This window comes from Bombus bifarius, unplaced genomic scaffold (genome assembly GCF_011952205.1).
Source record: "Bombus bifarius isolate JDL3187 unplaced genomic scaffold, Bbif_JDL3187 scf7180000008176, whole genome shotgun sequence".
NCBI classification, from domain to species: Eukaryota; Metazoa; Arthropoda; class Insecta; order Hymenoptera; family Apidae; genus Bombus; species Bombus bifarius.
In genome coordinates this window covers 633446-647955 of record NW_022884493.1, presented here as the reverse complement: position 1 = coordinate 647955, position 14510 = coordinate 633446, and the positions used below count along the sequence as shown (strand labels likewise).

The window sequence follows — 14510 nt, the reverse complement described above, 5'->3', positions numbered from 1 at the left end:
CATTCGCGACACCGACCCACCTTCTGCCAGGCGGTCGTAATTTAATCGGCGATGTAATTGGCGGCGGGTGTGCCGGTCGTTTAAGAAAACCCTGGCGAATTCATTACGAGGCGGCGACGATTAAATCTTGGGCCCGTGAAAGCTCGTTCGTTCAGTGAAAATCATCGGGGATAGAAATGGTTTCGATAACTCATAACGTTATCAAAAGACTCGGCGAACAATCTTCCTGGCGATCGCAAGCTATGAAAATTGGTTCTCATGGCGAATAAACCGATTATATAAGAAGTTTGAAATCTGATGGATTTAACTTTGTAAGTCGAGTCGCGTTTCTTATGGCGAATGGTTTTACGAATTCCTCGATGCTCCGGCCAACTTAATGGCGCGAAAACACTTTACCGATTTGCATCGTTTTCGATCCGATCGTGTTTTTCTGCCGTTAGAGAGTTTCTCAAGTTCCATCAGGATCTTTTTGTTTCAGTTTTGTAACAATGTTTTCCGTGGAATATTAAAAGTCTCTTTTATTCGTTCAAACAGCACGAGGATATAAAAATTCGAGGACCGTAACAGAGTTGGCTGTCATCCCTTGCGTCAATTTGTCACGTTAAGAGGGACGAAAAAAAGCAGTTTGCTCTGCTTCTCGTTTTATCGTTTGTAGAGCTTAGCGAGAACTGCAAAAACGCATATTTTTCTAGAAACAAGATAAATAACGATAACGATGCACTGAGATATAGGTATATATCGTAATTGAAAGAGCAACGGTACAAATTGTATAACAGTGACACGCGATGTCGATGTTACGAGTTATCCTTTACGCAGCAGGAATTATTACTATTATTTTACAATTTACAGCGAAATTGTTTTACGATAATTCTCCTATTGGATATATCGTTGAACATCGACGTCTTTATTTCGATACTACACGGATATATCAACTAAATTCTTGTGTTTGAACTCTGTCGGACAATATATAACTTTCGTTAAAAGAAAGTGGTGATTGGTTGGACGAGAGGAGTGAAAAGTTCGGATGGTTGATTGAATAGTGAACGAAATTTGTAGAAGGAAAAGGTTAGGTTGAAAGAGGTCTGCAAACTAAATGAATGCGAGGAAACTCGGAAAAAGAGAGAGAGAGAAAAAGAGCGCTGATGGAAAGAAGCCAAGGATGTAGCCCGTGATATTGTTAAAAATTTTCAATTTACGCTGTTTCTTACTTTTATAATAATCAATTATTCGGTTTAGCTATCTGACCTTGTTAGAATTTAATCTCGAAATTAAGATTAATAATCTGTGGAAGACACGATGTTCGTGTCGAAATAATATTATGTGATATTTATTAAGCAAAAATTACAGGAAATATAAGCGAGTATCGTGGAATGTCGACAGTTGGCTAGTTATTCTCAGACTGACTGACTTAGTGACCCATGGCTCTTGAGAAAACATTTCGAACAATTTGCAGTAACGAGTGTGACCCGAGTAGATGTCTGTGTGGCGGCACGTGCCACGGAACCTTCTAGCAGTTTCGCGATACAAAACGCTACGCCGTCAAGGCGCGACACCGACGTGCCCAATGTTCCATCCATATCCTTACGCTTCTTCCGCCGAACCCTCGGAAGAGCATGCACGCGCCAGCCGCCACCATACATCCAACGAACGCACGCTAATGGGGATATCGCTGGGCAACGAAGGGAAGAATCAATCGGCTCGTCTGTACGCGATTAATATCGTTGTATTCCAACAAGCCTGTTAAAACTTGTTTCGTTATACCTTACACCTTAGGAAGTTTTGACGCTAACGATAGAAATCCGTAGTGTAGAATGTGTAATCTGAAAAAGAAAATTACCGAATACGAGATACAGGCTGGTCACCGAAATACAGTAACATCCAAAAAAGAAAAAGACTGTAAATCGAAGAATCGAACAACCACATGGATCGTTGCAACGACAATCGTGGTTCTGCGCGGCGTTGTAAATTTTTCAATAAGAGATGGAACTAAAGCTAAAGTATAGTAGTTTCTGGGGAATCATAAAGTCAGTCAGACGTCGTCTCGACGGACAAGCGTAGACGACACAGTTGTAAAAGTTAATAGAAATGACGGAAAATAAGTAGTCGAAGAGATCATAGATCGGACACAGAAAAGAATACTTTTTCGTTATAGCAAGGTTGCGAACGAAAAGATCGAGAAATTGACACAGTGACGCAGGAATTTTATGTGACATTCTACATTTTTTAACAGGACGTATAGTATCCTCCGTGAGACCGTAAAAGACTGAGAAACGTCATGGTTTACGTGTTCCGGTATATCGACGAGTAAATTGACATAAAGCATAGACGATAAAGTTTCGAAACCTCGGTCATGGATCAGCAGATGGTATATATAGGAAGACACAGTACGTACTCTCTCTCTAATAAAAAGATTCTAAATTAGAACATGGAATAAAGATGGTTGCACGACCGCACCGCGGATATTTATGCAAATTGTGTTCATACGAGAATACACGTTTTCATAAAATCATCAACGTATCGGTGGTGTACATTTTATTTATCCAAAATACCCTGTTTCACGTACGTAAAGATCGCATACGCTGCACGGTATCGCCCGATTTAAACTAACAAAGAGTACAAATCATAAAGTCCTTTGAATTCGATTCAAACAGATTAGGAATAGTGGCGTTCAGGATACGATCGTTTAGGAAACGTATCAACGTAACTGTCGCTTACAAATTCGATGACAAAATGACCGGGCCAATTATGCCGCGAAAAGGTTTAACAAATAGGACAAATCATAAAGTCCTTTGAATTCGATTCAAACAGATTAGGAATAGTTCAGGATACGATCGTTTAGGAAACGTATCAACGTAACTGTCGCTTACAAATTCGATGACAAAACGACCGGGCCAATTACGCCGCGAAAAGATCTTTCGATATGTTTCTTCTGACTGCAACTTACTTACCGGTCATCGAAGCGCTACGATATATTTTCGAGGATCGTCTGGCAGGAATGGAAAATCATTCGCTCGGCGATTTAAACGAATCACGTCGCAATACTCGTGAACGAGAGTGTGTGTATCGTATACTCCATCGGCTCGTAAAATCGGTCAAGCGTCATAGTTTACACGTTCGGGTGGCTGGACGAGGAAAGTGAGGGAAACCATAGAAGATAAGGGTTGGAAACTTCAGTCAGGGATCTCGAGAAGCGCGTACTAAGTTCCACCTAGTGAGATTCAGAATCGAGGTGCCAAGTAACAGCATACCAATTGATGCAACGACAACCAGAATTCTATGCGCGACTGTTGTAAGCTTTTGGACAGGGGACCGAATCACAGCTGCATTTCACGAGACGCAAATCGAGGCTTCGTATCTTCCGAAATTTCGACAAATTGGCTCGTGCAAGCGTTCGAATATGTAAACTTCGATCATCTAACCAGCGTTACGACACTTGGCCATATCGTACAACCTATTATCCTTACGATTGTTCGGATTCGGGCGCGACATTAAACGTTCAGGGAGAACACGTTGCCGACTTCCGAGCAGGAACACGCGTTTCCTTCGACGATGAAACGCATCCAAGGCAATTATCTCCCACTCCGGATGATAAACACGGATGCAAATTAGCGAGATCGCGCGGATGGTGTCGCGAGGATTGCGTTTAACGTGCCTTAACGCCGACGATGCCACTACAATCAGGGCAAATTTCGTCTGTTTTGCTGTACACGGTGCTGCAGTTGTCGTTGAATTTCTACGCGAAAAACAAGTATTTTGTTAGGAGACACTCGTTTCGAAGAAAATCGGCTTTCGAAATCTTCGTGAACGAACGCACCGTGCTGCGGCAACGTAAAATTCACGACATCCTCGTCCTAAGGTCGCCAAACAATTACGCTTTCAAGTTGGAATGTAGCCTCTTAACGCTAACACCGGCGACTGTTCTACCAAAATATGAAAATGCGTGTTTCAAATGTGAACAACGGTCAAAACGAAAGCCTGTACAAAAAGACATACGTATCGTACACCGAATCTTCCAAATCTCCGTCGCAAGTAACGATATGCAAAAGATGATAAATTGGTTATTTCTATTCCTTCTATCTGGTAGTATTTCCCGATCTCTTCTAAACCGCGATTTCCTTTTAACGATTGTCGAACAAACCGAATCTCCGAACATGGAAGAACAGTTTTAACCGTATTAAAAATAATTACTTCGGAATATAATTTTAATTGAACGTTTAACCAGTGCTAAAAACAAGCGAAACAAACGTCGCAAAAATACTTGACCTCGTTGAGCGAAAAATCCGAGTTGTACTACTAACGGAGCCAGCGACCCGAAACATCAAACGCTGCCATTCCTTGATATTTTAATCTACGATCCACGTATCGCTATATTTCGTCCTGTCTAGCCAGTTACTCGTGTCCCAGACCGCTTCCTAGCCATCAATCGAACCCGAGGAATTCTTCCGGTTTCTCGTAGCCGCGGTCTATAGCTCTTTCGAAAGAAATAGTAGGGGGGTTGGGCGCGGCAAGAATCGCTGGTTGCGTAAGAACGGAATAAGGAGCGGCGACCGGATGGGTCTGAATAAATCGGGTCGCTTGCTCGTCGGCAGAATTGCTTGGCCACGGTGGGAAACGACGATCCACGCTGCAAGAGTGGCGAAGCTATTCAACGGAGTCTGGCTGGCAGCGCGACGCCGCGCGATGCTGCGTGAAAGATGACAATCGTCGTGACTCGTTAACCTCTCGTGGCTGCTTGGCAAGGGGATGAAAAGAACAGCTACGACGAGGAAGAAAGAAACGGTAGCTGTAAGGGTGGCACAGAGCACGGACAGCAGACGGAGAGAAACACGTAGGAAGGAAGAACTGCGCGAGAGAGAATGCACCTGCTCCCTCCTAAGGGAGCGAAACGGCATGAGAAAGGAGAAGAACGGGGATAGGAAATAAAGAAGAAAGCGTGAGTGACGAAGATGGGACACGCTGCAACCGATCCGACCGACTTGCGTCTTTCGTACGATCGTGTAAGTGCACGCGTATCGGCGGAGGCTTGGCGGGATATGATTAAAAAGAGAGAGAGAGAATGGAAAATAGAATAAAGGGGGGGGGGCAGAAACGGAGAAAGGATCACGCTGGAAGAAAATACACGGGAGGGGGGCGGGGAAGGGCGAAGAGGCAGAAAGAGGCAAGGAAAACAATCTAGCGGCGCCGCGCGAGTAAAGAACAAAAAGCCGGTCGGGAAACGGGAAAAAAGAGGAAGAAAAGAGCGCTCGATGTCGATGGAATCGCTACAATGGAATCGACGTTTCGACGCCGCGCGATCGTATTTCACGTCGGCGATTCGACGAAAGAGGGGTGTTCTCGCGGCTGAGAACCAAAACGAGACGCGCGAATTTCGCGCGCGGTTCTGGCTCCCGGCGTTTCTATCCGTGAGCTCGTAAAACCGCACGAATATACACGTTCGATTAAACCGCGGTTCTTCGACACGAATTTTTCAGCAGTGAGTTTATCGTCGGTCGTGTTTAAAAAGTTGAAAGGGACGAGAGATCAGCTGGATGAAACAGGCGGTAAAAAAAAAAAAGAAAAAAGAAAAAAGAGAAGAACTCGATAGAGCGTCGATGAAATAACTGGACGATGAACGAACGCGAAGGATGGCTCGACGATAGAGGCCAAACTAACGGAGGGGGTTGCGATTTGTTGCGGCGAGTGAATTACGATAGAAAGAGAGGGGTGATCTGGCCTGAAACCGGCAGTGCTCGTTCGTGCAGCGTTAACGCAATTATCCATTGACACAATTAATCGTCAAATTCGCTAAATTTCCATCATCGAAACGACCGTTCGACCGTCCCAGAGCAGTGACCCTTGCAAGCAGCGTCTCGTCGTCGCGAGCCACCCCCTTTCGCGAGTTCAATGCTCCGATGGATGAGAATCCTCTCGACTTCCTATTCTCCTTCGTATCTCGTACTTCGTCCAGGTCTTTGTTTACGTCTTTGTCTACGTCCGTCCATGTACCACTCGTTTCTCCTGCCATTTCCTCCTTTCGTATCCTATCCACCATCCTTTGTCTGCCTCTCCCGTCCTGCTGCAACTTCTTACGGTTTTTTTGCTCCTTCATCTCTCCGCACGAATCTGCACGGAGTAATTTTTTTCGATCGATCGATACGGTTGTTCGTCGACGAGATATCGGTTCTCAAACGCGTTCGCCAATCGAGCTGTTCGATTCGCGTTCGACGAATAAATAGTTGCGCGGACAAATATTTTAACCGCCCGGTGGCGAGTCGCCCTCCTCGGCCCTTCGCGTATCGTCGAAAAACGATCCCGACATCCGACTTTCGTTCGCAGTTTTCCCTTCCCTTTCGCTCGTTTCAACCTTGCTGTCCCTCTTCCTCTCTACTGCATATCCCCCGTGCGTATTTTGTACCTGTACATGTGTGCACGCGTATGTTCACTTTTTCGTTTCTCCTCTTTTACCTCTTTTTTCGCTTGTTTCCCTTTTTTTGTGCTTTTTCCATCCCCTAAACAAAGAGTCGGTCGATACACACGGTCGCGACACGTGAAGCGAGGTGAAATTACAAAATTTCACGGAAGCGTCGATATTCAACGAGTTCCTCTCTCTCTCTCTCTCTTTCTCTCTCTCTCTCTCTTTCTCGCTCTCTCCCTCTCCTTCTCTCCCTCCCTCTCTCTCTCTCTCTCTCTCCTCTCTGTCTCCTGTTCACGTTCGAACGGCTTGATTTCATGCGTTCATTTTTAATTGAAGCGTCCAGATCCGTTGGAAATCCGATGGCGATGATTTCACGAAAATTTCGATACACTTTCTTTCTTTGACTCGATATAACGGCCGTTCTTTCTGTCGTTATTCACAGGTGTTGGTTGATTTATCGCCTTTCGGCTCGACGGAAATCTTTTACGCGTTTCAGCGTGTAACCGCGCGTGCCGTTTCCTAATTCCTTAAGCGAAAAATAAACGAAAATGTAACCATCGTAAGTAGTGGAAAGAAACTCGGCGCTTGGTGAAATTAAATCGCGTTTCAATCCCCTCAAAGAACGAGCCGCACGCTTTTCACCAAACAACCCCGCCGCTGGTGCATGAAATCATACTTAAAATTCATGCCTCTGATCTCATCCGGCAGCTCGTGTTCCTTCCACCCTCCAGCTTGCTTCAATCTCGCTCTATCAAAGAGAAAACCACCGACGAAACTGAGAGACATCGACGTGCCGACACACGTCGCACACAATCTACGCGAATCCTCTTAAATCTATCTAAAATAATCGGAACCTCGTTCAATCGCCTAAGAACACGCGACGAAACTTCAAACCGCTGTACGCGTGAACGTTATTTTATCGTGCCTTTGGGATAACGGGCTTCGTTCGAACGGAGAATCTAATCCATACAGGACGCGAGACACGAGGGGCAACGGCCCGCAAGGATGGCCGAGAAGCGAGGGTCAAGCAGGGGCAGAACGACGGACGAAGCGGAAGGAACGTACGAAGACCAGGGACGAGAACAGTCGGACAGAATTTCTACGCACAAGGATCACGAAAACGTGGAAAGAATGCAGCGAACGATCGCAGGATCGTGTTACGAATAATAGACGCGAATTTGACGATATGGTTCCACTCACCCACGATATGAACGAACCAGAGGATTTTCAATTCCATGGATGCTCTCCTGCAGTGTTCGTCCTGCGAATATCACGTTCCTACTCCTGCACAGATCGCTGGTGGTTACGATGATCGTGGCACGTCTGTGTGTGGTCGTAACGCGGCCGGCGCGACGCGTCTCTTCGCATGTCGCCCTTCCAGCGCGTGTTCTCTCCCCTTCGCGTGTCCAGTGCGTGTTCGCGTCCTCTGCTATGTTCCCGCTGGCACCCGAGCGAACGACAACGACAACGACCACGACCACGACCACGACGTCCCCTTACATAATAGCAACGTCGCGCACGGTCGACGAACAGTCGTGCCCCCGACGGCTAGACGAAGGACCAAGCGGCGTATCGGACGGTGTCGTGCGAGGCGAACGATGCGAACAACCCCCTGTGCGGTGTGTGCGCGGTCTGCGGAGCCCGGCTCTTCCGACGATGCTCCCTCGTAGCCTGGCGTTTCGCGCAGAATCAATTTCCTTGCAAAACGACGTCGAGGAGCGGCGCGAGTGCGAGTGCGCGCGCAAGCGCTCCGCAACCGATCTCTCTCCGCTATTCCTCTTGGCTCGTCGCCGTCGTCTTTCACCACCACCGAACCAGTCGACGAGGGGCGAGGATGGTCGCGGAGGACGCGCGATAGCAAAGCGAGAGGATATCGTTTGCGTGTGCCGGTAAGCCGTACACTGTGTCAGTGAAATCTGGCCCACCGATAGATTCCGAGCAACCCCGAGCCGATAGGCCAACCCCTTCCTTCTCTTCTCTTCTCTTCTCCCTACCCCCTACTCTAAAATCATCTACTCCCACCCTTCCCACAATACCCACCGTTCCTCCTTCTCTGTTCCTCCTCTTCTTCCAACCGTGTTAACTCGTGGCTGCTTCGTTTCAGGAACCTCTTCGTCCTTCGTAAGCCGGCGAGTATGTGTTCGCGGAGGACGCGAACGCAGACGCGTCCCTTGTGCAACGCGGAACGCTAAACTCGTAGCGGAGCATCCTTCTTCGCGACACACAGAGACGCATCCTTGCCCTTTGTGCATGCTTCTATTGTTCTGGAAGCGGAGCCAGGTACCGGGCCACCGATACCGGCAATTCCTTTGCAACCGGCACCGTCCTGACACACGTCGTCTCTGTTTCGTAGAAGAGGCTGGCTGCTGAGAGGAGGAAAAGAAAGGGAAGAGCTCGCGAGATCGCTCGTCGTTTTCGCAGATTCTGTCCGCACGGATGCCCGACGGATGCTTTCGCCCGTGCCCGCGGGCGACTCCAAGTCGCTGTACTCGATAGAGTCGGCTCTAATCGACTGGAGATCGAAGAATGGATTCAAGCAGGTTGTCCCGAGACGCTTCGCTCTCCTTGTTTTTTTAATGAAATTTTGTTGCGTAACACCTGTTGGCCGACGTTACCCCTCTCGTGGCCCGATTCCGACGTTTATTTCTATGGTTTCGCGAGGCAAGGAAACCGAAGTCGTCCTTGGGGAAGCACGAAAGTCTATCGTTCTTGCTTCTTGAACTTGGATTCGTTTTTCGGCTTTTCCGACATACACCGACGATATTTCGCGATACGTGGTAAGAGTCGAACGCACTTGAGCGCGTTCGTTTTTTAATTCACTATCGTAGATTCGTTATCTTAAGTGTCAAGTACTCGAGATAAAATTGATCAAAGACTTTCAGTTCACACTAACGCGTAAGTGTCCTAATAATAATAATCGTGACTCGCTAGAGTATTATCGTAATTATAGACGCGTTCGTACGTGGTCGAAATTCGATACTCGAAACGTATACTTCGTTTTTTTGCAGGGGGTTGTCGTCGCATGATTTTATTACGCGTGTTTGTCAACGACTTTACGCCGATAAAAATTCGTCCAAGTTGGAAACACCGATACATCGTAAATTTCAATTTCGCGGCGATCTCTGGGATAAATCGCTCCGCGGGAAAGTCGGGGGGGGGGGGGGAAGAAGTTCGGTATCGATATATTTCGCGCATAATCGAGTGTCTTCTCGAGAACGATCGGATATAAATAGATTCGATGTATCTCGATCGTTGAACCGCCGCACTGTTTTAATATTCGCGGGGAAAAAGACGATTCTCCGTAGTAAATCGTCGCTGTCTCCGGTGAGAGAGTGCGTTTGAAAAAATGCACGGATCATAGACAGGGTCGGGAAAATGGCGAATCTAAAGCGTCATCCAAACAGCGTTACTCGAGGCATCCAATTTCCTGTTAATATGTGGCCAGAAAATATATAGGAGATGGATTTCCATGATCTTGCTTTTCTCCCGTGGCAATTTTTCAGAATAATCTGTCGGAAAATTTGCCACCGGATGCAAGACTCTGTCGCTTATATACCTATATGTGTGTGTGTGTGTGTGTGTGTGTATGCGCTGGTGCTTCGTCACACTTAACTTCTTTTCGTTGGATTGCACGGTTTTTCAATAGCTACGTCTCCAGAGGATGATGGATTTGGTTAGCATAAGTAGCGTAATGTGGTCACCTCGATCTCTCCAGACCTCTCACTTAGATATATTTTTTGTCCTCCTTTTTATTTCTATCGCGCGTAAATGGAATTTTCGTTAGCTGTTGCGCCCAGTGAAAATCGACGAACCTCGCGACCCGCAACAATGGCTTTCGAAGTCATTAAATAATACACAATGGCTTTCGAATTGCTCGCGCGACGAACGATATTTTCAGCTGCTTTGTGGAGTATGTTCGACCAGACACTACGAGCATCTGTATAACCCGGAACAATCGTAAACCAACTGGTTGTTCTGCTCGTTTATCGAGTTGTTGTTGTTCGCGTCTTTCAGAATCCGGATTTCACTGACGAGTCTTTTCGACGAGGATTTTGATGAACGCGACCACGTAACTGACTATAACGCGGTTAAATGGCCGCACGATTACGCGTACTCGCTTGACAGTACGAAAATTACGAGAAAATAACGAAGAGAAATTATTTCACGAGATACATTTCACGCTAACCTATGGCGACCTATGGGTACCTATGGCGAAGCTTTCAAAGTCCGTTCGATGCGTGTTCTAAATAGAAATTTCTCCGGAGCGGAGATCGCACGATGAATTATATTTTTATCGATCTTCAAGACGAAAAAGTCTTCAAGACGAATAAGAGTACTTTGCTACGACGTATGTAGTTGCAAAGGGAAACAATCTGTTCGTTAGTCAAAAAAATAGGAATCTTTTGAAATAACCAATGGACGTACAAAGTTTTACAAAAGATCATTAGGCGATATAATTACTTTTACGACGTACGCTACGGATATTTATACAAATATCCAATAGTAGCTGATAATAGAAAACGTGATCGTGTTATTAATAATTTTCTACTTGGAGTTCGGTTATCCAACTCGAGCTTCCATCTCACATCTAATTTCTGACAAATTCAGATTTGTACTGCTTAATTCGAACCTCGTTATTACTACTCGTTCTTTCGTGTACTTTATATCAAATCGTTTAATTTAATCGCTTAGAAATTCGAAGTGGAAAATAAGAGACGAAGTTATTTGCCAAACCACTCGATACTATAGAGTTTTATCGAAACTCGTTACCGCGGTTAAATGCGATAAAAATTCTCATAAATACGCAAAAAATGTTATCGCGAGCATGATCCCACCCCCTATTACAATACTTACGAACGACCTTTCGTAGGCGAGTCGGTAAACGTCTGAAAAATGTCAGGCTCGGTGTCTTAGAAACCGAAGAAAACGCGACAAACAGGGGGAGGTAAGCGACCAGTGTGCGTCGCGAAAAAGGAAACGGAAGATAGGGGAGAAAAGGGTGAATAGAACGTTCGTGAAAGTTTCGCGTGACACGCCGCGTTGGGCTATCGTCTGGTTCGTACAAGGGTGATTTTGCTAGCCATGGAACGCAGGAGGGTTCGCCGGCCAGGGGTTGCTCGGCATCTATCGGTAGGCCGGATTTCACCCCCGTGTGCACGCGAGCCCAACTTTCTATGGCATTGGTTTCCGTGGAATATTCGTGCTGGCTCGATCGGTCGACGGCTGATGAGCGCGTGTAATAGAAGAAACTGACTGGCTTTCGTGAGAGAAGAAGGAAAGATAGGAGACGATGTAGAAAGAGGCATAAAAACAGGAAGAACGCGTAAGATGATTCCACGAAAATAATTTCCCTTTTCGGTCGAAGGGTCTTAGTTAGAAGACCGACTTGCTGGAACGGTTCGTGCTTTTCTGGTTGGAGCTTCCCTTCGGATAAAATTGCGGATATTATCGATGCGAGATTCATGGAGAGCAGATAAGATGGACAATTTAAATCAATGGACGATTAATTATTATCGATTTGTTGTATTATCGGTTATAAATTGGCTATTCCAGTTGTTAATTATTCTTTGGTATTATAACAAATATCTGAAGAAGAAGAAACACCGATAAGAACAATATCTGGCAAATTTGTGCAACTCATTTTTATAATCCGCGGATCTTTATTCGTTTCTAGAAAATTTCAAGGTGGAAAATCACGCGAAATCCAAATATACAAGGTGGTTGGTAACTGGTGGTACAAGCGGAAAGGGGGTGATTCTACGCGAAAAAGGAAGTCGAAAATATAGAATAAAAATGTTTCGTTCGACGCTTTGTTTTCGAGAAAATCGACTTTGAATTTTCGCTCGGTACGCGTGCACTTTATCGCGTCTCGTTATAACGGATCTAGATCGTTGTCTCGATCGACGTTATTTTTAAAATTTTTAAATTTTTAAATTTTAAATTTTTAAATTTTTAAATTTTTAATTTTTAAATTTTTATTCTATATTTTCGACTTCTTTTTTCGCGTAGAGTCACCCCCTTTCCGCTTGTACCACCAGTTACCAACCACTCTGTATATAAAATATTCGAAATACCAGACTCTACGACATTTATAATAACTTTCTACCTAGGCTGCATCTTTTTAATTACATTCATAAAGATAGAAATTCGTACGAATATCGGTCTCGATAGACGTCGATCTTGTGGATCGATTAGAAAGAAATCGTAAAACGACCGAGGCGTTAACGCAACGTTGCTTCTCGACGGTTTAATGTCAAGCTCTCGATTTCGCGTAGCTCGGTCGCTCGCAACGAATAATCGTGTTAAATACGCGTTTCCACGTTACGTATCATCCCGTTTGTTTCGATCGTGGCTCGTCCGAAACTTGAATTTTCCCTTGCCTTTTCGTAGAACGCTTTGGTTTTTTGATATTTTTGAGAACGAAGCCAACGAAGCCAGACTTGGAATTGCTCGTCGTCGTACACGATGTCATTCCTGGTTCTTCCAATTTGCCGGCAAGCTGCCGCGTTTTTGAGAGGCTGCGTCAGGGCTTTTCCGTACATAGTCTGGCAGAGTTTCGGTAAAACGGCCATTCAGGGGAAAAGCAGTTTTCTAGAATAGAATCGCGACCGTCCGTTTCCTTCTCGCTCTTCTACGCGGTCTCTTATTCTCTGCGTCGCTGTACAGTTTTAACGATGTTCGGATCGAACATTCTTCTTATTAGAATGCTTTTGTTACCGTTGCGTTGAATTTTTTGAAACCTGAAGCTACGGCTAACTTCTTGTCTGTAAGTTTCTGCGCGATAGGAAAGTCGTTCATTGTTCTTGCGAATCCTGCACTTCAATTTTTCATTTTCTACTTTCGTTGGGTTAAACAAAATGTTTTTGCATTTCTGCGTATTGCGTTAATACGATCGGGTAACGTAATCTTCCAACGTTTCCGAGAGTTTAGCTGTCAGAACTTTCGGTTTGGTTCTTCGAGCTTTTCAACCCCTTCCTTCACAGAAACTTTTTCCGTTCGGATAAACGTATTGGAATCTGAATAAATGACAACCGTAATGGCTGATGTTAAATCAAGCGAATATAGACGAAGCTTTTTTTATACTGATCTCCCGTTTAATTCCATAATTTTATCCGAATCGTAAAACTGTTACGCTCTCGAATGTTATTCTAAAGTCAGCCACTCTGTTTAAATCACACTGGATCGAAACTTTGCCTTAGACCGTTGACCTGGAATGGATTAACTCTAAATACTAGTCTATTACATATTTCGATGTACGATATTAGAACGAACAGATGGTAAAACGAGCGCGATTGTACAGCCAATTACGTACGTTTTAGCATACGTAGGACGCGCGACGAAATAAAAAATTACCTTATAATTATTCTTTTGGAAGGTTGATGAACGTGTTTAATTGCGAGGTAATATTATTACCTCGTGAAAATAACACCGTGACAATCGCGATACGTAACTGCAAAAAGTAACTTCCCCCCTTGCTATTAATAGAACGTTCAATTGCATTTATTTGACTCTATTGATCGGTAAAATAAAAAAAAAAAAAAAAACAGGACACCAGGGTGAAATTTGATCGAAAACGGTATTATCGTGATTTCGTTTGATTATTTTATCAGCGATTATCTCGATCGCATATAGCGTGTAATCGAAAGAGTACGCGAGAATAACGAATGTGACGATGCGACGAAGCGAGGACTTACACAATACTTATCGTAATAATCGAGCAAGACACTACCGTGACGTCTGGTACATCATTTTTCAGAAGTCAAACTGATTAACTTCGTTTCTCGTTAATTTCTCACTGTCGCTACATTGTCGTCATCGACAATGTTGTCGTTGCTATCGAAAAACGAATGGCTTACGCCTGCAACTTTATTTATCGCGAAAAGATAGCCGAAATGACAATAAACCGTTAACCTAAATTTTTAATCGGTAGTTGTGAAATTTCGTCTGATTTATCGCCGATTTATTTATCGATCTATTCGTCGATAATCGTATGTAAATAACATGGACGAATTTGTGACGTGTGAGATTCTACTAATAATTTCAATCGTGCGATCGTCGATAGTTTAACGGGTAGTTGTAAAATTCCGTCTGATTTATTACCGATTTATTTATCGAT

General features: G+C 44.7%; 1 protein-coding gene across 2 annotated transcripts in view; it reads right to left on the bottom strand.

Moving 5' to 3' along the window:
* LOC117209444 (cell adhesion molecule 3-like) overlaps window positions 1-8337 on the bottom strand; it is a 42363-nt gene extending 34026 nt beyond the window's left edge. Inside the window, exon 1 of one of the 2 annotated variants that reach the window (XM_033451512.1) lies at window positions 7595-8337. In XM_033451512.1, the coding sequence (XP_033307403.1) occupies window positions 7595-7631 (37 nt within the window). In that variant the 5' untranslated portion in view covers window positions 7632-8337. The remainder of the gene's footprint in view (window positions 1-7594) is intronic. The other variant, XM_033451514.1, reaches the window with a different exon arrangement.
* Window positions 8338-14510: the final 6173 nt, after the last annotated feature.